Source organism: Besnoitia besnoiti, chromosome VII (assembly GCF_002563875.1).
Source record: "Besnoitia besnoiti strain Bb-Ger1 chromosome VII, whole genome shotgun sequence".
NCBI lineage: Eukaryota > Apicomplexa > Conoidasida > Eucoccidiorida > Sarcocystidae > Besnoitia > Besnoitia besnoiti.
The window spans coordinates 2429823-2455901 of NC_042362.1; the positions used below are offsets into that span (position 1 = coordinate 2429823).

Here is a 26079-nt window from a genome sequence, read left to right on the forward strand (position 1 = left end):
AGCCTGCCTGCCAAGATCGGTCCCAACCAGCCACACACGTCTTCGCGGTAGGGAGCCACTAACTTTCCCTCCGCCGCCGAGAGAGCAAGGCGTTGCTGAGAGAAACAGATGTGGAAGTCAGGCACTCCACGTGCCACCGTTTGCCGTGTGTGCCCGTTGCAGCTGCCCCCCTCCCTGCACAGCGTGCCGTTTTTGCACGGAGCCGTGCCTGAGGGACGGCTACCGCTTATTTGGATGCCTGTGAAACAGCTGTCTAAACAACAACAACAAAGCGAAACTGAAGGCAGTGCAGGTGTGCGAATCCCAGACGAGTGCACAACTCCGCGATTTCCTCGCTTGAAGAGATGAGTAGGGCTGCGAGTTCGCCTGCGGACTTGCGAGCCTGCGCCGCGCTGCAGTTGAGCACTGCATGACCTCGAAAATCGCGGCTTGAACCGCCCCTCGATGAGGAGACCTTCTGCGCGTGGCTCACTTGAAACCGTATCGGAAGAAGGGTTTTGGCGAGACAGTTGAGAAAACGCCCGTTTTGACAATCAGGTGCCAGCTCTGTTCGTGTGGAAAGCACACACATGCTTTGAAAAAGCTAAGGGATTCGGTCTGCGCTCGTTTCGGCGGGCGCCGCGCCGCACCATCTCTCTTTGACAACACCCGCCAACCTCAATTCCGCCCTTGTTCGCAGGTGCATGTACCCCGCAAAATGCCTTTTTGCCGTTTTCTGTGGCGTCTAGCTTCGCCTGAAAGCGGTCGCCCGTAGATTTTCCCGAGGAATATGACCGACCCGGCCGTGTGCGCGCGGAGGAGCCACGTCGGTTGGACTCGCGCCGGTTAGCCATGGCATTTCATCGTCCTTCTTCCTGCCCAAAAGGCGCGGTCTCGTCTCGGCGCACCCGCCCGCCGGTTTTTTGACGTAGAGGAAGTCTGCGTACACTGGCGCGGCGCTGCTGCGTCTCTTTGCTTTTTGCCTGCTCTAAAGCATCCTCTGGACGGGTGGGGTCACTCGCAACTTGTTTTTCTGTTGCCCAGCGTCCCTTGCCTCGATGTGTCAACGCGAGATTCTTTGAGTCGAGAAGAACAGCGGCCGTTGCACATGTGCCCGCGCGCGGCAGCCCTACCCGTTTCGCAATGTGTTGAAGTTAACCTTCTCAAAATTGAAGTGTGTTTTCGTTCCCGTGCGTCAGGCGTCTCGAGCGACAGCACAACGCGAAAGATGCTTTCCTGCGTGTGGCGCACCGCGCCAGCTACTACAGCGTGAGGCTTCCTTTCGCGTCAACCGGAAGCGATCGGAGGACTTGCAGGCAGATCTGTCTCCAGTGTGTCCACAGATCTAGGATTTAGGTGTTGCGTCTTTAACAGGACTCGCAGGCGGGTCCCCAGCATCGGACTACGAAGGCGCCGGGCGAGGAGTAGCGTTGCTTTCTGGAAACCACGCGTGGATTCCGATAGCCCCGAAAGATTCCCTCCGCGCGCACTTCCGTGATCGACTGGAGCGAACGACACAGGACGGCCTCAAATAGACAGCTCAATTTCGTCTCGGGTGCGCGCAGGGAAGCAGCTGCGCGTGGCGACTCAGCGTATGCGCTAGACACGACAGGGTCATCCCCTCGGCGTCCTCCGTCCTTCGCGAAGACTTCACGTTGAGTTCCGCACACCGAACGAGCAAAATGATGCCCGCCCTCTACTCCTGTTCATCGTCTGTTTCTTCTCGAGGCGCCATGCGATTCCTCAGCCGGGAACGGCGCGGGCGACGGCTTATAGTGGTGAAGTTGGGAAATGCGCTCTCCGTTATCCACTTTGCTTCAAAGTCCGCATGCGAATGAGCAAGTTCCGCGTCGCGACCTGTCCGCCTGTAACATAGGAAAGACTTGATCCTGCTTCAGCTCCAACAGGAAGGAGCTGAGACGACTGCCTCTACGCCCCAACGGCCGCAGAGAGTCGTGGGCTGTATCATTTGTGTTCCTAGTGGAAAACGGCCGACGCCCTCCGCCGTCCTTCACGACTGTCGCCTGTCTCCAACTTGGGGAGTTTTTCCCCGTCGTTGCTTTGAAGCCTGTTCGTCTCAACAGATGGTGTCGGAGAGTGTATGCACCAAAATGTGATTCTGCTGAGGCGAGTGTCGTTCGAATTGTCATTCCGTGAGACCGTGAAGAAAACTCTCGCTTTCAGGCTTAGCGTGCACGCCACGATTTATCCCAATGAAACACGCGTGGATTGGCTTTTCTCCCCAAGTGCTTAGGGAGCGAGATCTTCGTCCTCGCTGACTCGTTCAGGGCCGTATCTCGGCACTCAACAATACACATTAAAACAGAAGACGTCCGGCGCTCTCGTGGGCGCCTCCCCGTGTGTGTTTAGAAGGCGTGTACTTCCGCGCCTCTCTCCCTCACGGCTGCTGCCTTCGCTCTCGCGCCTCCCCAGCGTGGCGTCATTCTTCACCGGGGCGCCGTTATTTTCTCAGGGGCCGTCAGACAGGCGCACTTCTGTCTCGCGCGTATCCCCCGGCCTTTCCGAAGTCGCGGGGAGATCTGCAGCGGAGAGGCGCAGTCGAGATCTGAAGTGCGGCTCGCTGGCTGACGCGAAAACTCAAAAATGCAGTCTGAGAGCGCGAGGTGTGCGGCGCTGGAGGCGGCGATCAGCGCGCCTGCGGGAGACGTAAAGACTCGCGGGTCTGCATCCCCGTACGTGCAGCCTTTTTCGCCTTCTCCGCTGCGTCTCGCGAGGACGCTGTCGGGTTTGATTCTTCCCTTCCTGCCGACGGCGCCTTCGCCCGTCGAGGCGGGGGACGGGTTTATTGGCAACCCCCGGGGGTCGGAGACCCACGAGGCTGAGCGCGCAAAGAGGGAGCGGAAGACGATACAGCAGAGGCAGAGAGTTCCGCGCAGCGAATACGAGAAAAAAACGAGACACGAGAGAGGAAAGCTGCCGCACCGAGCCCCTCGACCGGCTCCCCGCCGTGTGCTCGTGACTGGCGCAGACCACGCAAGAGAGTCGCGCCGCAGCGACACCGGGGGAGACAATGTCGAGGGTCCCATTGAGAAGAAAGCAGCTCATCCCTTGCGCGTCTGCTCGGGCGACGGCGCCTCGCAGAGCGGAGAAGCGCTTCTGGAGACCGACGCCTGCTGGGCTGCCCCCCGGGGCGAATCTCTCAAAAGCCACGAAGGATGTGAAGCAGACACCGATGACGAAGTCAAGGATGACCCTTGGGCTCTCACGTCAGGCGCGGCGAGCGGGGGGACGAAGGGAGAAGAGAAGGAGCCTGACGCGGGCAGCGTGGCGTCTCTCTCGACGTTTCCATCGCTCTGCGACACCCACGGTTGCACGTCTTCGCTGTGTCTCGTCTCGCGGTCGCGCCGCTCATCGCGCTCGTCGCTCGCCTCAAGCGCAGAGCGAAGCCTCCCTCCCTCCGCGAGCGACGCAGAAGACAAGACAGAAGAAACCGAGGACGCGGAAGGCGGCGAGGCGGAGGATTCGCCTACGTCGCCGCCACTCGACGCGCACCAAGAAGATGCAAGTTCGGCGGAAGAAGACGCTGAAGCGAGCCTTCCGGGAGCCGAAAACGCAGGCGCGAAAGAGAGGGGCGGGCAGGCTGCCCCGCACAGCGCCTTTGAGAGGGAGAGACCCCGAGAGGCGCAGCGAGAAAGCAAGAGACACTTTTACCGATCTTTCACTCGATTTTGCTACCGCGCGGCGGCGCGTGCGGACGCGAATGCCTCGGCGTCGCGGGAAAAGAGCGAAGAGCAAGAGCGCATGGTGCGTCACGCGCTCTCGATGCTTCGCTTCCTCTACAGACTCCACGCCCAAACAGAAGGCCGCGCCTTCCAGAGTCAAATCCGAGTCGCCGAGACGCCAGGATCGTCGCGCGGAGATGACGCTCGCCGCACGCCTCGCCGCCAGCAGACAGAGACTGAAATCAACCCCGCGGCAAGCGGCACTCTGGGGGAGCCTGCGATCACGGCCCCTGAGCGCAGGACGCCTTTTATTACGTCTTCGACCGCATCTCAGCTCATGACCACCTCCGCCGATTCGTACTCTTCCTCTTTCTCGTCTTCTTCCTCTCTGACGCCGCTGTCGCCAGGCGCCGCGGAAGACGGACTCCGCACGACCTTGGGGGGCGGCGGAAGGGATGTGGAGACTGGAGAAGGCAAGAGGGGCAAGCGAGCGTCTGGCGCGGTCGCGGATGGCGTCAGCAAGGCTGGCGCCACTGATCAGACTGCCGCGGATGCAGCTGCTGCGAGCGAAGAAGGCGAGCCGGGCTCCGCCGCTGAGGAGAAGACAGCGCGCGCCGAGAGAGGGGAGGGTCAGGAGCGCGAGGCTGCTTCAGAAGGACGCGAAGGAGACGGCGGCGGACGCGCCGACCAACTGGACGGGACTCGTCGCGCGCCTCTTCAGAAGCTGTACGAGGTGGGCGCAGCGGGAAGTGGTGTAGCGCCTATGTCTTCGGCAGCAGCCTCTCGTTCGGGTATCGCCGCCCGGTCTTCTCTTTCCGCCGAGGGCGCGGAGGGAGGGGCGCGGCAAGCGTTGCTCTTCTACGCCGCCGAGTCGGAGGTCGCGTGGATTTCCTCGCTCGACTTCGACGAAAAGCGGCGCGAAGAAGAAAGCACGCTGCTTGCTCCTCCGAGGGACAGAGAAACAGAGCCCCAGCGAACGCGGTCCGCCTCGTGTTCGCCGCCCGCGGGGTCGCGACACGGCCGCAGCCACGCGGCTTCGGCCTCGTCGCCGGGGGGGGCGTGTGCGCGTTTGTCTACCTCCTCGCCCGTCTCTCCGTCGTTCCCCTTGACGCGTGCGCCGCCGCCGTGTCCCCCCGCCGCGCCGGAGGCTGCCTGGCTGCCAGGGGGTTTGGCGTCGTCGGCTTCGCGTCCTGCTCCTCAGTGCCGTCTAGCACGAACAAGCACAGCCGCGCCCGCATGGGGCTGTGCGCGACGACGCGCGAGGAACTGCCCGCCGGCGCCTGCCGACGAGCTCGCGAAGGCCGTGCGCAAGACCGAGGCGGCGCTTCTCGCCCTCGCGGGAGACGAGGAGACCGCGCGGGTCCTGGCGGTGGTCAGGAGCCATCGGATGGGTGGCGAGGCGGCCGCCGAGAGGCCCCTTCCGGCGTCTGGGGAGAGCCCCGCGGCGGGCTCGCAAGGCCTGTGGGTCGCCGGGGCGGCGCGCGAGCTGGCGGAGACAGGCGGCGGGGACAGGCGCGGAGAGGCCCCAGCTGGCGACGGTGGGCGCTGCAGTGGGCGGAGGGAGAGAGGACTCAAAGGCGGATGGAGCCGAAGTCAAACAGTGGAAGGAGACACGGTGCGGCAGCCGATCGCAGAATTGCACCGAGGCGGCGGGGCGGAGCCGGGAAAGACGTGGGATTCGAGAGGTTTTTCGCAGGCGCAAGAAACGGCTGAAGGACAGAAGGCGCCGACGAGATGGAGCCCACTCTGGGAAGTGGAGGGGGGAGAAGCTTACATCGGCCTGAACCGTCGCGGGTCGTCGAAAACCAACGGCACAGCTCTGGGAGCTGCGGGCGTCGACGGCGGCGACACGCGCGAGGAGGCTCTGGGCGATCGTGCTCGTGCGCAGAACGGAGAGGCCGAACAAAGCGATGGCGACGCAACGGGGTCAAGAGAAGGTTCCCGCGCGACCTGGCAGCGCCGAGAGGCTGGGTACGGGGGGAGCAACGAAGCCGCAGCGGCGCTGCAGGCCGCGGCTGGGAGAGAGACAGAGCGACAGACGCCATACGGAGAGAGTCAGAAGGCTGACAGGGAGATGAGTTTGCCGCAGGAGGTGAAGTTCGCCAACAAAAGGGATGGCGCGAGACTATCGGATTTGAAGGCAGAAGCAGAGCTGACGGCAGCGTGTGTCTTTTCGGCGACGAACTCAGGCAGCAGTCTGCCGAGAAGTGGCGACAGAAGACGCGTGCTGTACGCTGCGAGCTCACGCGCAGCGGACGAGCCGCTTGTGGCGACTCTGCGCATCGTTAACGGCAAGCCTTCGTGGGGAAACAGAGAAGAGGAGACACTTGACACCTGCGAACCGCGGGAGGGTGGATGTTCCGCTCTCCACGCAGCCAGAGCTCTCGGTTCATCAGCGAAAGGCCTTAGCATAGGCGAAGGCCAGACTGCAAACCTTCCGCGGCTAGGTCCGTCGTCCCCCAGCCCGCTCGCCGCGAGCTCGTCGCCGCCTGCCAGCGGATCGCGTGACGGCCTCGAAGGGCGAGCTTCGCCGTCGTCTTCGCCTCCCGTTTCGTCGTTCGCTCCTGCAGAGGCTGCAGCTGAGGCCGACGTGCTCTCAGGGAGACCTGGAGGTGTGCGCTCTCAAACCCCTCTCGGAGTTGCGTGTGGCGAGGGCGCGGGCGCTGGAGACAAGTTCGACAGCCGGTCGACGAACGACTCGGGGAGGCGGCAGGGCCCCCCAAGCGGAGACCGACGCGGCGGAGGAGTTCGCACGCCTGAGCTGGTTGTCCGCTGGACTGAGCCCGGCGCCGAGGTTGTTGAGGTGAGATCTACCTGCAGACAGATTCAAGCAGTCTAGTGGAAGACGCTTGCGTGTGAGGAGATTTCCCTTCCAGCGCCTTCACTCTGCAGAATCGTGGTAGAAGAGAGACTGCAGAGGAGAGAGTGAGGCTCTGCCCTGGTGGTTCGCCGCGTTTTGCAATCTCTCCGCCGGACACCTCACATTTTGCTCTCGCGGAGGGGCGGTTTGCGACTTCCGCGTCCTGTAGATATTTGTTTTAGGCGAGAAGACACTTGGAGGATTTCACGCACCCCTTCATGTCTCGGTTTCCTCAAAGACATTTTGCCTCAAAGACATTTGCCTGTCCGGGGTTGGGGGAGTGCCGAAGCACGTTGGCGCCTCTCACCCTTCGCTTCGAGGCGAAGGTTGTGGGACGCCTGTGAGACTCTCTTCTCTTTCTGCTAGCTCGTCTGCATATGAGATGCTTTTGCCGGAAGGGTTTTCAGTGGATGGCGGACTGCATTGCTGCTTCTGTGACTCTACCGTTTGCACGTTCGCAGGTCGCCGGTGCCTTCTCGTGCCCGCCGTGGTCTGAGAGGGTTCCCTTGCCGTGGGATTCAGCTGAGAAGTGTTTCCGGCTGAATCTCCTCCAGGTTTTCTCCCCGGTCGTGCTGCATGCGCCAGAGCAAACGCGTGAGCAGAGGCTCCACATCTCCGCGCGCAGCAGCAGCCACGCGACCGTCTCACGCGCAGAAGGAGGAGGCCCCGCGGAGGGACAGCATTCGCCGGCTATGGGGCTGAGAGACCCGGCGAATCGCTTCTCGCCCGATGCCCAAGCTGGAGAGAAGAAAACGTTTTTCTCCTCGCACCTGTCGTCGCTTCTGTTTGACGCCACCACGCGGTGGCGGACGCCCTTCTCGCGGGCTGGCGAGGAGACAGACGGAGACAAGCTGCAGCCGTCGTCGTCGGAGACTGGCGACGAGACACACGCCGAGGCGATAACCCCGTCGGACCCCACAGCCGCGGTCTGGGTCTCGACCGCGAGCGGCGACGGCACAGCGGTGCTGCATCTGCAGCTCAAGTTCATCGTCAACGGAGAGTGGAAATGCAGCAAAGCGTTCCCCGTGCAAGACGTAAGGGAAAAACGAACGCTGTGCCACCAAGCCTCTGCCTCGCGCGCTCGAGCCTCACATGGGACGTGCGCAATTTAGGTTTTTTTAGTCATTTCTGCACATGTGCTGCATCGACAGGAGTCCATTCATTCGTTTGGGCATGGGTACTCGACTCACTCACGTCGTCGAGAACTGCGTCGACCGCAGGGCCCGTTTGACTCGAGGGAGGGTCGCCTTCGTTGCGCATGTGCTGCGTGTACCTTTTTGTTTTCTCTGTTCATCTCTTTGCCGGTATCAACGCGTCTGCCCGTGCCTCATCGCTTGTCCACGACTTCTTGTCCAAGCCGTTCTTCCCCTCTCGACTCGCGCGCGACTGCAGCGCGTCTAGCCCTCTCGCCTGGGCGGGCGCGCTGTCGCCGTCTGCAGCTCCCCGCGTGGCCCTGTACGCTGTCGGCGGTGTTCGTGTGAGGTCTCAGCATTCGTCTCGCGCTGCGCTTTCCTCAGGACGGGAGCGGAAACCTGAACAACGTAGTCGTTTTGTTTCGCTCGCGGGCGCCGACTCCCAGCACTTCGGCGTCCTCTGCGTTCTCCCGCACACAGACGTCTTTCTCCTCATCTATCGCGAGACAGGTGGACGTCGGCGACGGGCTGCAGCCGCCACGGTATAACCCGTCGCGCTCGCCGTCTTCGCTTCCGGCCTTCGGAGACGCCTGGGACGTCTCCACGTGTTTGGGCTCATTTTTCTTCTCGCCTGCAGTCCCGCTGTCGGCTTCAATGTCTCTGTCCGCTTCGAATTTCTACCCAAACTTCGCCAGGGAGCTACGCGAGGCGGATCGTGAGGAGATGACGAGCTGGTGGCGGACAGAAAAGCGAAACAGATTCCTCTTCTTCTCCTATGACCGCGGATACGGCGGCAACGCGACCTCTGCGGCGACATGTATCGACGCAGACGAGTCCGCGCGGCAAGAAGACAACTTTGGAACGCGCGAAGGAGACGCGAGCGCGCGAAGAGGAGGCGAGGCGCGTCTCGCTTCGCGAACTGGACCAGAGGCAAAGACTCGCCTCTCGAGTTCGTCCGAGTTTGAGCGCGGGGCCTCGATGGCTGCGTCGTCTCTTGCCACGCCGCCGTCGCCTGTGTCCTCCGCTGAACCGAGCGGAGGCGAGACGCGGCGCCAAGGGTTTCCGCGAGACCCGCTGAGCGGCGGGTGGAACGCGCAGCTGCTTTCCACTGGCGCGTTGGGTGCGTCCGCGGCGTCTGCTTCATTGACGGAAGACACGGGGGATTCAAGTTCCTCGCCTCGCAGCTCTTCGCGCTCCCCCTCCTCTCGCCCTTCAGCGACTTCCTCATCGGGCCTCGCTTCGCCCGCGGCGCGGTCGGCGTCTCCGCCGCAGAGCGCGCCTCTGCTTCTCCCCGCGAAGAGCGACGACGCAGCGGCCGCAGCTGAGGACAGAGGACGGCTGTCAAGGGGTCACGAAGTGCTCTACAGGACAGAAGGCGCATCTGGGCGAAGGGGCGCGGCGACGAGATTTCCAGCTGCGTCGCGTCGAGTCGAAAGTCACGAGGGAGAGGACCGTCGCGGCGCAGACGCCGGCGCAGCAGCCTGGCGCAGAGAAGGAGGCGCAGGGGCGAAGCGAGGGGAGAGGAGACCGGGGCCCTCGGCGGCCTTTCAAGAAGTTGAAAGCCAAGCCAGACACGAAGCGAGAGATGCCGCAGGGCGCCGCAGACAGGAAGCGAGCCACGAAGGAGAAGGCGGCGCTGTCCCGGAGGACAAAGCGTCCGCCGCGGGAAAGGCGTCTCTCAGACAGGAGGGGAGGCCGCGAGACGCGCCGAACGAAGAGAGAGGAGACGTGAAGAATGGAAACGAGCATGAGCGGCAGGGCGCGGCGCGACGGAGACTCGGCGCGCCGGAGCGAGAGGGCGCGCAGGAAGCCACACACACTCGGCAGAAAAACGCGACAGAAAACGTGGTAAGGGCCGCAGAGACCAGTAAGACGCGGGAAGCAATGCAGGTGTCGTCTGCCTCCGGCGCACCCCGTGCGCCTCACGTGAACAGGCACCGAGATGCCAACGCGGCACGTTGCGACAAGCGGCAGTAGAGAGCTCGTGGCGAAAGCAAAATCGTGGGTGCAGCGAGCGGAAAACACGCCACAGGAGCCGCGCTGAGGGCGTGAGCCGAGCACGCAGGCTGAGGAGACAGGAAGGAACCTTTTCAGATTGCTGGCGCGCAAGTCTCTCGCTTGCCGAGCCTGTGACTGCATGCCGACCCCCGCCTCCCCACCTCTGGCCAAAGGGCTCGCCACCCGTTGCTGGTGTCTCTCTCGGCTGCAGGCAGCGGGGCGGCACTGAAGAAGCGCGTCACTAAAGGGGGGCATCTGCAGGTGCACGGGGTGTGCCTTGTCGCTTCGTGCGTGTGTGTCGTTTTCCAGCGATTTGCGTCTGTTTTGCTGCGTCTGCCGTTTCCTCTCCGCAGGCGCCTTCGTCGACGCGTTCGGTGGGGCTTCCGCCGCACGTGCGGCCGGTGCTGCAGCACGTCTCCTCGTCGTTCTCCTCCTCTTCTGCGCAGAATACTTTGCACTCGTTCTCCTCTCTCTGCGCCTCCGCGCTTTCTTCTGCCTCCGCTTGCTCGTCTGCGCCGCTGCCTGCGTCGCCCCTGTCCTCTCTGGAGCAGGACGAGTCTCTGCAGGCGACGCGGCGGGGTGTCTCTGCGGCTCACGGCGGCGCCGCGACCGCAGGCGAGCGCCTGCCCCCCCCCGTGACCGCGCGCCACACCCGCCGCTCGCGCGCGCCGCCTCGACTTCTGCGTCAAGTGCCGCGGCGGGCGCGCTGCAGCTTTCGCGGCCTTCCTCCGCGTCTGCAGGTTTGCTGCGGTGCTTGTCGGCTTACGAGAGCGGCTCGCTCGCGGCGGCAGACGCTGCGCAGAGCGACGGCACCATCAGGCGGGTGACGACTCTTCACGATGCAGCCTGGCCTCAGCGCGTGCTCGACTTCCTGCAGTCGCCCGACATCCTCTTCGAACTAAGCCAGATTCACGCCGAGCGCGAGAAGCAGCGGCGACAGGGCGTGCAGCGGGCAGCGGCAGCCGCCGGGGACGAGACCGAAGACGAAGCAGACCTGAGCGTGAGCGAGGAGGCTGAGCGGCGCCGGGGGGAGGAAGAGGCAGAGGCAGCCGACGCAGAGAGTGGAGGTCGCCCCAGCAGCGTGGAAGACGAAGAGAACCTGCGAAAAGACAGCCGCCGCCTCGCGCTCCAGTGCGGCGCCTACATGCTGCCTCACCCGGAGAAACTGGAGAGCGGAGGCGCAGACGCCTTCTTCATTGCCTCGAGCCCGTGGGATGCCTCTCTGCGGAATGCAGGCGACCCGCCGCATGGCCTGCCCGCCGTGGCTTCGTGCGCGTCCTGCGCGCCCTCGCTTGCCGCGTGCGCGTCACGGTTCTCCGCGCCTCCACGCGGCGGGAAGCCAGGCTCACTCAGCACCGCGAGTGACGCAGTGTGCGTGGGGGTCGCCGACGGCGTGGGCGAGTGGGAGAGCTTCGGCTTGAATCCACGGATGTTCGCCGAAGAGCTGATGACTGGATGCTGGCGCGCGGCGCTCGCAGAGCCGTGGTTTCGGGACTTCGGCGCGCCGACCCGCGGAGCAGACGGGCGGAGCGCCGCTGCTGGAGACGCAAGAGAGCAGAGCCGAGATCGAGGAAGCCAGGCGGGAAAGAAGAAGGCGCGACAGGAGGACGAGGCCAAGGCAGAGGTCTCGGGCGGCGGGCGACGAGACGCGGCCGCATCCGCAGGCGGGAAGCGAGACAGAGGAGAGGAAGGCGAGGCACATTCCGCCGATGGCAACGGCAGAGAAGATGAAGGCAGGAGACAGCGAAAAGCCAGAGAGAGCCGTGACAGCGCCGCTCAAAGCTCGGGGCAAACCGAAGAGGATGCCTGTCCGCCGACGTGTCCCCAGTACCGGTCAAGACGGAGGGCGACTTCGTCTTCGTTCCATTCTGTGGAGTCTGAAGAAGAGTTCTCTCTCTTCATCACGACAGAGGACGGAGCCAGCATGGACACTGTGAGGAGTGAACCGGTGCTGCGAGAGAGCTCGTATCTCTCTTGTGAACTCTCGGATTCGGGCTCGCCGTCCTCTGCCTCTCCGCCTCCCGCCTCACCCACTGCGCCGTCTTCTTCTCCCTCACCCCTCACGCCGTCCTCCCCCTCCTCACCCTCCGCGTCGTCGCTGCCTCCTTCTTCGCGGTCGTCTGCTTCTTCGGAGTCCCCCTCCTCGTCGGCTCCTTCGTCTATCTCTTCTTCCTTTTCGTCTTCCTCGCTCTCGTCTTCGCCGCCGGTGTCTGTGTCGGCGTCATCTGTCTCTTCGCCGCCGTCGTCCGCGTCGGACGTGGGCGTCACCGGCGGGCGGGCAGACGAGGCGGGGCGGAAGGCGCTGGAGATCCTGCGGAAGGGCTTTGCGGCGACGCGCAGCTTCGGCAGCTCCACTGCGTTGGTCGTGTGCCTGGACGGCCTGCGCGGGCGTCTGGGAATCGCGAATTTGGGGGACAGCGCGCTGATGCTGCTGCGAAGGCAGCCGCGCCTCTGCCGCATGACGTGCGCACATCGCTCCCAAGAGCAGCAGCATCAGTTCAACTGCCCGTTTCAGCTGTCCTGTCTGCCCACGCCGAGCCAGTACGCGGACCTCGTGGGTCAGGGCAAAGGCACCCTCGTACGTGTGCTGCGGAGTGCTACCATGCTGCCTCAGGACACTCCCGACATGGCGCGCGTTTACTGTGTGAGCGCGCAAGAGGGCGACCTCCTGATTCTCGGCACAGACGGCGTCTTCGATAACCTATTTGACCACGAGATCTGCTCCCTCGCCAACCTCGCGCTCAGTCCGTACGAGGCCTGCGAGCTCCTCGGCGACGCCAGCAGGGCGACCAGCGCCCAGGCTGTCGCCGCCGCGATCGCCGAAGCTGCTGCGTACAAAAGGTAAGTTGCGAGGGGCGAAAACGTGCCGCGGTCGGAGATGGCGCGCAGAAAAGTCGCGGCCCAAAGGCGCGACGAGCGAGGCCCTGCGACGCCGAGACGCAGCGCCCTACCCGGGGAGAGGACAGACGAGACAGAGCTGAGCGGATGCGACGGCGAGCCCGAGGCAGCTCGGGTTCGCATGCAAGGCTGACGGAGGCGGCGCAGGGCCCGGGGGCTGGCGGCGCTGACGCATACCCGACAGGGAGGCGGCGAAGGGGGCGGAAAGGGAGCGAGATGGGCGTGCAACACTTGCTGAGTGGCTGAGTAGAAACTACCGCCACACGTAGAGGCGCCGGTTGCGCGACACGACGTTTCTACGTGAGCGTTTCCCCTATGCAGTTCTATAGGACTCCTATGCACGCCCACGGGCCTGAGACGCGTGGGTCCCTTGTGTTGTCTCTCTAGCACCGCGAACCCCGTCGTTCGGCGTGGCGCGGTAGCAAAGAGGAGGTCATTTCTTCGGTGCCCTGTCCTCTGTGTCTCTTCAGCTGTAACCCGCTCGCGAAGACTCCGTTTATGAAGCACGCGCGGCGAGCCAAGACGCACTTCATGGGCGGCAAGATGGATGACATCACAGTCGTTGCCTGTTGGGTCACACGCGAGCCGCACGCTAGCGAGCGCGGGGAGCCGCGCCGGCCTGTCTCCTCGCCCCCCGAGTCAGCGTCGCCCCTCGCCGCGGACGCGTCGGGCCTCCAAGGGCGCGAGTCGGGGGCCGCACGGGGCGAGGAGACAGGCCGGCGACTCCACGGCGCGAGGGCGAGCACGTGCCAGACCTGTGTGTGATGAAGGAGGGATGGAGTGAGACATTTCATTTCAATCCTGAATTTTACAACCTTAAACGCTACACGACCCTTGCGAGAAGGCGAAGGGAAGCAGAAGGGGCGGGAGAGGCCCGTGGTGCAGAGGCCTGCCGTTTGTGCGCTCAGAACAAGAAAGCAAGGGTTGCGCAAGACAGGAAGCCTGAGCGGTGTTGAGGCTCGGAGCGAGAAGTCGAGAGATATGCTGGGAAGATGCGCGGGGACCCGGGGACAAGGCAGAAGTGAAGCGGTGCCTGGAGGGACGGGGCGGCTAAACAGGCTTCGAAGTGAGAGTCGGTTGGGGTACAAGATGGCGAATCAATGGCCGCGCGATGGAGGACTTCTGGGCCGCCCAGCTCTACGTGCAAGACGCGAGTGACAAACAGAGGAATCAGATTTCCCTTCTTTCGGTCTCCTGTGTTGAGCCGCAATGGCGTTTTTTCTTGTCGCATCGGGGGGGGGGGAGGGGGGGGGAAGCAGAGGAGAAGGGGGGGTTTAGTCGATACTGTGGGAGAGTGGACGCTTTTTCGTGCTTCTTCGTAGTCTGGAGACAAGGGCGGAGCTCCCTGCTGGACGTGTAGCGCGTGCGTCTCGTCGAAGAAGATTTTTTTAGGAGACTAAGAGTGTGGCACTGTGCGCAGCGCGAGTGATAGAGGAAAGAGTGCATGCTGGCTTTGCGACTCGATTCACAGGCTTCACGTTAAGAGTCTTCTCGTGTCGCGGCGGCTTCAGGGCTCCCAGCAGGACCGCTTGTGTGCCTTCTGTTTCTTTTCAAAAGCTGTCATTTGCACGACCGAAATGAGCCCAGGGGGCAGCGCCACCGGAGAGGCGGCGAAGTGGCGTGATGTGGGCGCCACGCATGGCGAGTTGACCTAGCATGCAAATAGTGGAGAATCCGACATGTCAGTTTAGTCGCCTCTGCCTCCGTGAACCCGAATAATCTATGCATTTTCTGTTTGGTGCGAAGCCCCGAAGAATCACACCCGTTAGACGGCCAGTTGCTGCCCTTGCTTCCACGTTTATAGAGGCAACGGCCTCACACACCTGACACCTTAGATGATATCTATGCAGTCTCAAACTGCAGAGGCGCACCATGTGAAACAAAAAGGGAGGGACCGAATAACGGTGGGCGCGAGGAACCTGCCATCAGAAAAAAAAAGTTGGAACGCTGAGCGTGCCCTCTTTTTTTAAACAGGCCTATTTTCTTTTCACGCACACTTGCTTTCTTCTTCCGTACCGACTTTCAGTGGAAAAGGGCAGCAGCCTGGTGCGACCGGCGCGAAGATGACAAGCAAGCACGGCGGCCGTTTCTCGCGGAGGAGATATCCAGAGATATGCGGAGAACGAAGCTACTGATGATGCTGGTCCCAGCGCCCAAGCGAGTAACGCGCCCCTCTTTCTCCAATGCGTTTTCTGTGCACTCGGATGCGCTCCGCTGCGGAGGTTGTCGCCGTTGAACCGCCGTACTTCAGAAATCGCGAGCCGCACCTGTGGCGGAAGCCTCGCTTTTCCCCTTCTTTCTCGAATACCGGTGTGGAAAAGATTCCGTGGAATCGAGCCTGTACTTTGAACCATTTCAGGATCTAGGCTATTCGGTGGGTTTTTCGCCTCGGAGGACACACACCCTCGGCAACCGAGTCGACCGCTAAATTGTGAGAGGTGCTGAAGCACGAAACTGAGTGCACATGGCACACAAGCTTGGGGGCCTTCCGTTTCTGCAGCTTTCTTCTCGGTTTTCTCACTCGCAAATGCTCGAGAAAACACGCTGGCGGCCCTGTGCAGCTGGCAAAGGACTAGCGCGGAGGCTGGACGATGCCGCAACACAGTGTAGCTTCAGCTCAAGAAGGATGGTAATCCTTCGCTTCACCGAAAGAAAGATGGTATTTTGAGAATATCCATAGGTCGAAAAAGATAAAAAGACCCCCCAAGAGGCCTGCTTGCTGCGGAACTCAGAGGAAAATGCGCTGCGGCAAACACTCGCGCAAGACGGGGGAGCGGCCAAGAATACACTGTTAACGCAGCAACGGGAAGCCGTCTCAGGCCGAGATGCGTCTTGTTTGCATTGAAGGCGGTTCATCCGCGCCACAGGGCAAGGAGTAAGCCTACTTTGAAGAAATGTGCACTTAATTAAGCTAGACGCGAACGAGGGGGGCACCGTCACCTCAAACAGACTGCGCGACTCTATACCAGAGTGGACGAAGCTGCAGTTACATACTGCAGTTGTGGAGGACCGACCTGGAGCACCTGTGCACCTTACATTGGGAATGATGAAAGAAAGCGGGGCGGAGAAACCGCCTGGCGCCCTGTAAGATCCCTCGAAACCAAGTCCGTTGTGTGTCGTCTGCCACCGCAGCGCAGGGAGTGTGGATGTGCAGGTTTCGAGTTACCCCCCCGGGGAAAAAAAGCTGTTTCCGCCAGGCTGCCTTTGGCTCCTCTGCACTCTTACCTGAGCTCGCGGACATCTCCGTGAGAACTAGGTTGTGTCCGCATACCGCTGAGGCTTGACAGGACAAGGATACTGCCACAAAACTGGAATGCATTTGCAACGTTAAAGAGGGAGCGAGGGCCGACATACGCCGCGCCTCTGCCTCGTGCAACGCCTGAGCAGCTAGCCGCACCTTGAATCGAGCTGCTTTCGGGTTCTCGAAGACTCTACAGTGGCGAACCCGTTCGTGGCGGAGATGGATTTGCCGCCTTCAACTGCCCCGGTGACAAGGCCGCGGCTTGTGCTGACTTCAAGCCTCCTTTCTTGCGTCGAAAATACGAGAGTTCACGAGCTTTTCATGAAATCGCCACGCGGCCACACTCCAGCTGGAAACGAGACTCGCTGCCGTGACCCGCGGCGAGGCTACTTTGCGAACCGGTGCTGGTTGAGCCGAGTCTGCGCCTCCTCCTTCTCCAAAAAAAAATGTACATTTATGTGTGCATGAGCCACACACAGGGACGCTTCTCTTGTGCCTCTGGAACCCCTTCGTTTTTCCTCACTCTGCGCTGTCTGCCCTCTCGAGTCTCTTCGTCCTCGAGGTGAAAAAGGAACGCTTAGCTCGTCGACGTTTCACATGGGTGCCTCATCCCCGTTGCAAACAGTAACTCATTCGTCTCTGGCTTCTCGTGGACACAAACAAAAGTCCCGACGCTTTTTTTTGCTCGGGAAGGTCTTTTCACCCTCGTCTTGCAGAACGTAAATGTCATTTCCGGCATCCGGTTCCCGCGTCGTTTTGAGATCAAGCGGCCGGCTACCGGCGGAAATCAGACAGATGTGCCTTGACAAGCGGAGACGCTGCGAGCACGAATCTCCTTTTGAGCCCACGGAATCAGTTCCTTCTTTCTCCGATCTTCCCGCCCGTTTTCTCGAAAATTGTTTCGCTTGTTGAACACGAGGCTCCACGGTGATGTCTGATGTATCGAGGGCGTCCCGTGGATCCGTTTCTCGGCTCGTCCAACCGCGTCAATCTCGGTTCATATCGCCCGAAGCCAAACAGGGACCCGGAAACTTGCCTTCTTTCTCCTTCGCTCACCAGCTTCTCTCCTGAGCGCGTCTCTCCTGCGAACGAGACCGGCAACTACCACCGCCTCCTCGCGCGTTGCCTTGCCGGCGCTGCGCGCCTCGGCACCCCAGAGCCGCGCCCGCCCCTAAATCTCCTGCTCGTGTCCATCGGGGCTTCGGTGCGGAGAAGCAAAGAGTTCTCCGCGTTCGGCTGACCTCTTTGCAAGCAGGGCGGAGGACAGCGCCGCGCCGCTCGGGAGAGTCTCTTCCCCGCCCGCCCGCTGACCGGCCCTTCGACCGCGATGGGCTCCACCTCTGCGGGTGGCGGCGGGGACGGGGGCGGGGGCAGGGGCGGGGCCTCCCGGCGTAGTAGCCCCCTCCCCGCAGAGAGCCGCCGACTCTCTCCAGTCCGAATTTCTTTCGCCTCGGCAGAAGAATCGTCGCCGCCTTGGGGGCCGCCGCTGAGGCGTGGAGGGCACCACGGCCCTGCCGCCTCGGGCTCTTCGCGCGGGGCGGGGGCGGGCCCTGTCCTTCGTTCCGCGCTTCGGACGTCTTTTCGTCTCTCGAGGGACATCGAAGCGTCGCGATGTGGCTTCTCGTGCGGAAGCACCCCGGCGTCGCTAGACAGCGGCACGCCTGAAGATGACTTGCGCCAGGAGACGCGGAGGCAGGCAGCTGCTTTGAGGGGCCTCCGGAAGTCTGCGCAGGACATCGTGGGCGACATGGAAAAGATTCAGCTAGAGGCAGACGTCCGTGCGAAGAAGCAACTCGACGTGGACATCGAGCATGCGCTGCTTGCCTCGATTGAAAAATCAACGCGCCAGTGGCACAGACAGGCGCAGCGCCTCTTCTGCCACCTCGTCCCGCCAGACTGGGCGATAGACGACTCAGGTAAGCCTGGCACTCAAATGCACCCCCGGGGCCCTCCCTTGCGCCTGTGCAGGCAGCCGACGCCCTAGGGAGCCTCTGTCTTTGTGCCGCACCCCCAAGCCCTCCTCGCTTGCACCTCGCCAACTCCCGTCAGTCTCGCCTCACTGCGGGAGGGCTGGAGTGTGCAGTGAGCTAACTGGGAAGGGAAGGGGACTCGAAAAGCAATGGTAGGTTCATCTAAACGAGTTCGCTGTCGCGCTGCTCTCGGCGAAGCGCTTGGGCGAGCCTCTGTCGTCGCGCCCGACGCTCGGTCGTTTCGGGGCAACGGGCGGTTCAGTTGCGGACGTTTTTGCGGTTTCCATGCGGTGTTTTCTGCGCAGATCCACTGGTGAAGCGGATGCGCCGCAAGCCGGAGAAGGAGGTGTATCAGTGGGACTCGGATGTCGAGAGCGAGGCGGAGCAGGAGTACTGGCGCGGGCCGTCGCCAGAAGACATCTTTGGAGACAACCTCATCGTGAAACCGAAAACGCCCTACAAACTGCTCGGCGTCTACACCCGCCGGATGTGGGCGGCGTCTGTTCCTGCGCCGTTCATCCGCCTCCACGAGAGGGAGAAATGCTTGCAGCAGCAGGCTGACGCCCAGGCCCCGCGGCTCGGCGTGTCTCAGCAGTCAGACGACTCGCAGCGGTCCACGGGGAAAGACGTGGCGACCTGCCGCCGCGTGAGTGAGCGAGCGACGCCGAGGCGACGCCGCGCGAAACTCGTCCCTTCGGCGCCGGAGAATGCGGGGATTCGGCACGCGCATCTCGTGACGAAGGGGCCGGACTACGAAGCGATGGTGACGGGCGCGACCGTGGGGCATTGTGCGTATTCGTGTTCAGGATGCGAGCCGACGCCTTGCCCGTTTCCGCTGGCGGCCCTCAAGTCCGAACCCCCTCCAGGGTACGCGCGCGCGCCGGTGGCGGAGGAGAACGCGCGAATTCCGTCTGTGCTGGAAGACTTTCTCTACCTGGCGCACGTGCCCATCAAGCGGCCGCCGTGGGACGCGCGAAAGTCGCCGCTGCTCTCCACTCAGGAAGTCAAGAAGGCGGCCTCGAAGCCAGAGAACGGCGCGGAGAAGGAAGACGACGTCAGCCAGCGCGCCCGCCGCCGCGGACACACAATATACTCGACTGAGTCCCGTGCGTGGACATACGGCTTGTTTCGAGACACTCACCGCTTCACGGGGCTGGGCAGGACTCTCGGCTCCTGGTTCGGGCTGCCCCTGGAGGACGCGGAGGAGAACGGAGAGGGCGGCGAGGACCGACCCGTTTTCCGCGACTTGCCGACCGAAGTGGACTTCCCCTTCTCACCCTTCCACGTTAGCAGCACTTTCAGCATGTCCCCGCTGCTCGACGTGAGGCAAATGACGCGCGCGCACGAAGGCGGACCCGCGAAGACACGCGCCGAACCCAGTGCCTCATTCGAACGAGCGCCCGTCGAAGAGAGGCCGACGCAGGGCCCCGAGGAGGCGGAAGAGCGACCAGAGGGGCCGACGGGGGACGCGGATGCCGGAGAGGCAGAGAAGGCCCCTGAAAAGGCAACGACAGATGAACCCTCGTGGGTGAGCAGGAAAGTCAAAGAAGTTTGCCAGAGATTCAGCGTTCCAGACGTTCAAACGATTTGTCAGATCTCCCAGAAACTCAAGGAAGGCGTCGCCGCCGCCAAACACGAAACTGAAAATCGCATTTTTGACCAGAAGGACGTGCGAATTTTCGAGTACTGGCAGCTTCAAAGAGACCGAGACGGGCCTGCATGGGTATACCAGGGGCTGCAATGGGACTTACCTGAGGTGAGAAGCGGAGGGCACATCTGCATCAGGGAGACTTTTTCTGGCTTGTGTGCGCCACGAAAACCAACGCTGCAGCATTCAGGACCTCATGTCTCTGCGTCTCAGTCTGGTGTCCGTGAGTGGTGCAGTGACCGGCCGAGACCGCTCACAGAGAGGCCCCTACGAGCTTATAGTTGACGTTTTGCATCTATCCTGTCATACCAGGCATGACTTCATGTATAGATGTATATATATTTACGTGCGGAGGTCGGCGGTCTCTGGCCTGAGGCTGTCGGGCGATCCCATTCGTGGCGCAGCTACCAATTTTTACACTTCGGTTTGCTCTCGACGTGCTCTGAGCGCGTTCCAAGCTTCCTAGACACGCCCCCCCTGATGTGCCTCAAAAGGGGGGTTTCGCTATGGCTCGGCGTGTCTCACCGTTTGAATGAAACTCTCCAGCAGTGATATTTCCGTGTCTGCATTGCACACTCATTGATGCCATTTTAGGGTCTAGGCTTTGTTCGCGACACTCTAGACAAGCGTGGAAGTCCGTGGGCGCACCGCACACATCTGGCCTTTGGCATCCAAGGGCGAGTCTTACTCAGGGCAAGACTGGGCGACAGAAGAACCCAGCGGGCACGTGGCGTTCCTGCGTGTTCCCGCCTGGGCCTGCGTCGCGCGCCGTCCTCTGCGCGTCTGTTCAGTTCCTCTCGGCCACGTTTCCCACCAGTGCATTGCGTCGCCACGGGGCGTCACGCTTATCCCCGGGGTTCGCTGTGTGACCCGTTCTCTGTGTTTTCAGCACTACCGGCGCGAGGTTCCCATGCAGGGCTCTCCGCTGACAGAGGCGGAGATCGCCGCGCAGCAGGCGGCGCAGAAGGAGGTGCCGGTGGACAAGCGCACCCTTCTTCACCTGAAAAGGAGAGGGCAGCCGCGCGCGAAAAAGAAATTCAGCAGTCTCTTTGTGAAACAGCATCTTCTTCGCGCGGACTCGGACGTCTCTGCGAGGAGTATAGCGTCAAAGGCGCTGTAGGGTTCACGCCCAACTCGGCACACCGGAGCGGCGCAGCACGCAGGCAGGCAGAAGCCTCAGATCGATGACTCAGAGCGAAGCGTCCAGCCCGCCCGCGTGCGCCTGCCGTCGAACAGGCCGCAGAAACGGGTTCGCTTCTCCTCTCTGTTCCCGGGACTGCGGACAGCGTTTTTCCTCTCGACAGCGTGCGGCGAAACGCGACCGGCACCGGATCACGCCAGCGGGCGCGTTTCCCCGTCGAGCGACGGCCGACAGCGGGTCGTCAACGGCGCTCTCAGATCGGAGAGCGGGAACCTCGCGAATCCTGCCGAAGAAGTCGCGGAAGTCCGCCAGATCTAGCGTAGCAGGCAGAACGTTGTCGCGCGCATCAGAGTCGGGATGTGCTGAGAGCGGGAAGGATTGCATGCGCACCGTCGGCGCTCAGTCTCGCTTGATCAAAGGGGAGTATTTCTCCTCCAGCCTGCGTCGCGCGGCTGCAAGAAACGTAGAGCGACTCTGAATAGGCTGTGGAGATGCACTGTGCTTTCATGAGACGAGCCCGCTATACCAGCGTGTGAGCTTGTGGAGGAGGCAGAAGCTTCCATCATCCTAAAAATAGTCGCTCGAGCTTGCGAAGGGGGCAGAAAGAGGTAGGACAGCCAGGGCGCCAGCTTCGTCCGCCTTTTCCTTGAGGAGAAGATGCCACCCTAGTGGCAGCATCAGCGAAGGCAGGACTCCCGCGAGCGACGCCTGTCCTTGACCGGACCTGCGTCGTCTTCACCTCCCGTTCTGCAGCGTCCCACCCGTTTGGTCTGTGGACGCAAGTTTAACTTATTCCTTCCATACAAGGACGGCGTCTGTGGTGCCTTTTTTCGCTGTGTCCGTCCCCCTTTCGCGTGTCTGCCCGTGTTGAGAACGACTGCATGCTTCGCCCGGTTTTATGGCTCTCTGCTCGCGAAGCGCTAGTGGCTGCCGAGGCGGCTTTCCAAAGACGAATGAAATTGAGTTTGCTGGGTCACCCGTGAGACCTTCTGCCGGTGTAGAGATCCTCGAAACCGGCGCCACATATTTCTAGTCGACTTCGCGCAGGTCTGCGCGCGCGCAGACGGCACTGAGCTGTGTTGCGAATACCCATTTTGATATGTCGCCGAAAGCAGCACAGCGGGAGAGCTGACGCATTACGGCTTTCCACAGACAGCCGGATTGCCACTTACAGAGATTGGATAGAGTCCAGGTAGAGTGGAAACAGCGAATAAGCTCTGCGAGCCCGCAGTCTGGGAGTGCGTGTAGTGAGGGATGGCTCATGCCCTAGGTTGCAGGATTGTTTTGCCGCGTTGCAAGCCTCGAGCGGATAAGTGAGTAGTCAGAGATCCTCTGTGTCTGTCACACCACACACTGCAGACACGGCTGGACTGCTCAGAAGCGCTTTGAGTAGTTGCGGCACGTCCAGTATTCGGCCGGTCTCTGCTGTCTTTCAGCGCACGGAGACAAAGGCGGCGATTAGCAAAAGACGATAAAAAACAACGGGAAGGAATACTGCATGCCTTAGGCCTCGCGTGTTTGTTTCGCGGCACGAGAGCCGCTACACAAGGCGCCGAAAAAGGCATTGAACTCTGGGTTCGCTTTGCAATATCGAAGAGGAAAAAATCAGCCCAGGAAAAAACTGTCTCTCCGTCTCACGGGGAGCCTTCCTAATCTTCGAGTTCTTCACATGCCAACAAACACCGTGACGCGCGGATGGCGCTGCTTACCCAGCCTACAAGAGAATGCCATCATAGGCAGGAAGCGTCGCAGTTTCGCAAACCGGAGAACGCATTTTCTCGCCAGAGAAAAGCCGAGGGGGGCGCCCAAATGCGGCGGGCTTCGTACCAGTGTGTGTTTGCGAGAGAGGGAGAAACAGAGAGAGGGGCGCACTAGGGGTCATTGCACGCTGCAAGTTCGGATGAACCTTTTATTGCGTCTGCAGCTTTCTATCTTCCATCCTCTCAAAAGAAATCACCCCAGCCGCGGCGCGGCTCAGCGTCTCACTTTCGAAAACAGAAACTCAGCCCCCAGGCACTCGTGCTCGGCTGTGCGCCTTGCGCACTACGAGAAGGAAACACTCTTTCGCTCTGCTTTATCAAACGCGCAGCCCCTATTCGCCGGCAGGAAGCAAACAGAAACCCCAAACCCTAGTCGCAACGCTTGGAGCGCGAGGCGGGGCGAACCCTCTAGGTTCACTCAAGAAAGCGTAGACGCAGGCGTAGCGGAGAGAGATGCGGCACTCAAAAGGACAAAGAAACACGTTGGAGGCCTCTCTTTCTCCTCGCCCTCTTGCGTCTGCAGCTTCCGTTGCCCTATCCGGTCGCGTTCCCAGCCGAAGCGACGGAGGACGCGGACGATGCATTTCGCTTCCCTCTCCATCTCTATGGCGACCCAGCCCGTCTCTACGGGCTTGCGGGGGTTCACGCAGACAGGCGCCTAACGTCGGAAGCCTCGCTCCCATTTCACGCTCTTTGTTCGGCTCCCTTCTCCTGTTCTTGTGGCTGCCTCTTTCCCACGGCGCTCCACGGCGCGCGCCCGCTGCCCGTCGCGCACTTCACTCGATTCACGGCGATCGAGATTGCATCCACTCATCAACCGGTAGCGACGCCGCCCCCATGTCTCTCTCTCCCCTCGCTGGGCCTGCGCACGCAGGGCGCAGGCCTCACATCCGCGCGGCGATGTCCTGCCGCCTCTCGGTGTCTTCGTCGCCCTCCTCGCCGTCGTTCTCGAGCGCGACGGTCGCGTCGAACTCGACGACGGCGTCTTCGTCAATCACTTCCGTCTCTCTGTGGATGGCTGTCTGCACCATGTGCGACGGGATGTCGCTAGACCAGCCCTGGGAGGCGTCCTCCGCGCCGTTCGCAAGGGGCTCGTCCGCCACCTCGCCACACGACGTCTGCCTGTCGCAGCAGTCGTCGTCGCGCAGACTGCAGAGATTCTGCGGCGAAGCCTGAACCGTGTGCGCATGCCGCGCGCCGAACACACTCCACGTCGTCGCGCCTCGCCTCTCCGTCTCCTGGGGCGACGGCGTCGCCACGAACTCGCACCGAGGCTCGTCGGCCTCCTCGAGGGCTCCCCGCGCCGCGGAGGAGGGAAAAAACGACAGCGTCTCCCCGACATGCTTCCAGCGCCCAGAGCGGACTCCCACGGAGAGAGCGAGCGGCGGAGTCGAGGCGCGGGAAGGCGCAGGTGCCTCGTTGCCACGAGGGGCGGGCGCGGACGCGGGTGCGACCGAAGGCGACGACGAGTTTCTTCGCGGCACCTGCGTGCGGTCTCCTGGGGCGCCGCGCGAGGCGCGCGATCGGCGAAGCCAGAACGGCAGCCTGACGACTTTGGCGACAAATCGCACGCCCGAGGAGGCTGCGCGCGTCGACTTCTGCGTCGCAGAGGCCGCCGTCACAGACGGGCGAGCCCCGCAGACTTCAGAGGAGGCTGAAGTTCGCGGCAGCGAGCTCGCCTTCTGTCGTGCTTCCTTCCCACGCACTTCGCGGGCAAAGCGCGTGACGAGCTCCGGCGTCGGCACAGAGTTCGCCTGAATCATCTTCCTCAGCATCAGCTTCGCCTCGAGTTTTCTCCGCTGCCGCTGGCGGTAGCGGCGGAAGACGAGGAACGACAGAAGAAGGCCAATGGAAGTTGCAGCTAGGAAGCAAACGACAGAAAGCATAAGGAACCACATCGGCATTGGAGAACCACGCTGCGCCGTGCCGGCGTCGGGTCCTGCAGCTGCAGACGCTGCAGACGACTCAACGCCCGCGCGCGCAGATTTCATTGGCGCATGCGCCGCACGCGCTTCTGCAGTCTTCTCTCGCGCCTCTTCGCCACCCGCAGGACGCCCAGACGCCTTTCCTCGTCGCGGCGCAACGAAGACGTGCGAGGGCGCCGGCATGAAGCGCGTCTCAGCTGATCGCGACCCAGCCTTTGCCTCAGATTCAGGACTCGGGTAGGGCTCTCTGTGCCCAGCCGCCTCAGCAGACGTCGCAGACGTTTCCGTAAGAGCCGCGGCCCGCTCGCTCGGATCCTCCGCCTCGCGCTCGCCAGAGAGCATGACTGAAGCGGACTCGCTCGTCGCATCTCTCTTCTCGAGCCCTCGGACTTGTGAACTATGCGGCTGCGCTACCGCAGTCTCCGGCCTCTGTGGAGGGGGCGAATTCTGCTGCGTGCGTCTGTTCCCAGTTTCTTCACGGCTGAAAGTGACTTGGCCTTCGCTCTCTTGTCCAGCAGGAGGGCTGTGCGCCGGTGCTTGGCTCCAAGGCACAGCGACAAAGGCCGTGCCTGCTCCGGCAGGCCCCCGCCTGGCCTCCGCGTCGCCTGCGGAGTCAAGGGCGCGAGGCGGAGACGCGGCCGCCGGCTGAGGAGACCTCGCTGCTCCTTCGAGAGACTCCTCTCGCTCCGGCATCGACGGGCGCGAGGCGTCGGTTCCCCCGCCGCAGGAAGCGCCTCGACAGCAGGGCGAACTAGCATTGAGCAGGCGACACGCCGAGCGTTGAGGCTCGGCGGCGGCGAGCCGCGTTTCTGCGCCTTCTGCGTTCAGTCGCGCGTCGGATGGGTGTCCGGCGCGTCCCGGTGCAGCTTCCTCGGCTGCGGGGCTCTCCGCAGTGGGAGAGAGAAAGGTCGCGTGAGCAGGATGGGTTTCAAGGCCGGTCGCCTGGCGGTTGAGCGGCTCGGGCGGAGACGCAGAAACTCCAGTTTCGTGCGCGATCAGCTGCGCTCTCTCTGCAGCCTCAGAGAGCGGCAGAACGATGCAGAAAAGGCACGTGGCCGTGAGGAGGGCATAGAAAGGGCAAGCTGACAACTCGCGGGGCGACGGAGAGAGAGCTCGTTTCGCCACTCGAGCGCCTCGCGGCGTGTGCGCGGTCATGGTTCGCAACGAAAGCTCGGAAGCCGACAGAAAAGACGGCAGGCGACAGAAAAACTGCAGACAGGATAGTTTGCCAAGGCAAGGCGGGGTGGCAGACACCGGGACGATGGGAAAAAGTCAAGGCATGACGCGGTGAAAACGAGGTGAAACAGTCCCGCGTTCGCCCCAGAGGGGCTGCGGAAAAAGAGGCAATAGCTTCAGCAACGGAAGACCATGCAGAAGGCAGACGACGGATAGTAGAAGACACCTCAAACAAAGTAAAGGTTGGGGACTTGTCGGGTGGTTTTTGCCTACGCGCTTCCACGTGGAGTCTCGACTTGTTTTCCTCTTCTCAAGATTACACAAGCGGGAAAGGCTGCAGGAGAAACGAAAAGGGAAGTCGCTGTTTCTGTGAAACAAACCGGTACCCGACTCCGTATACTCGTATCGATCCCGTAATGTCCTTCCTTTCGTGGTGTGTGCTTTTTTGCCAAAGCTTGCCTGCGATAGTGGAGAGCAAATTCAAACACAAAACTTTCTGGACAGAGCACACTGCGACCTGAAAGAAGGAACCTCTTTCAATCAAAGAAACCGAAAGGAGGAAGAGGGCGAAAAGCAGAGCCTCCACAGACACACATCAGGACGATAGAACTGCGCAACAGACCTGTTTAGTCCATATTCGAGATTCGCTGCGTGAGCGAATGAAGGT

General features: G+C 62.1%; 3 protein-coding genes across 3 annotated transcripts; 2 read left to right on the forward strand and 1 right to left on the reverse strand.

Annotated features, from left to right (window-relative positions):
• Positions 1-2583: 2583 nt before the first annotated feature.
• On the forward strand, positions 2584-13316 carry BESB_079480 (uncharacterized protein; the record flags this gene model as incomplete). The annotated part of the gene is made up of 5 exons (XM_029366310.1): positions 2584-6465; positions 6984-7556; positions 8040-9522; positions 10007-12494; positions 13022-13316. The coding sequence occupies 5 exons, from the start codon at positions 2584-2586 to the stop codon at positions 13314-13316; spliced, it is 8721 nt and encodes a 2906-aa protein (XP_029217741.1).
• A 3803-nt stretch (positions 13317-17119) lies between these two features.
• Positions 17120-20869, forward strand: BESB_079490 (uncharacterized protein; the record flags this gene model as incomplete). Its single annotated transcript, XM_029366311.1, has 4 exons — positions 17120-17708; positions 18068-19518; positions 20300-20526; positions 20647-20869. The coding sequence occupies 4 exons, from the start codon at positions 17120-17122 to the stop codon at positions 20867-20869; spliced, it is 2490 nt and encodes an 829-aa protein (XP_029217742.1).
• Positions 20870-23195: 2326 nt separating this feature from the next.
• Positions 23196-25391, reverse strand: BESB_079500 (uncharacterized protein; the record flags this gene model as incomplete). The annotated part of the gene is made up of 1 exon (XM_029366312.1): positions 23196-25391. One exon carries the CDS (start codon positions 25389-25391, stop codon positions 23196-23198), a length of 2196 nt encoding a protein of 731 aa, XP_029217743.1.
• Positions 25392-26079: the final 688 nt, after the last annotated feature.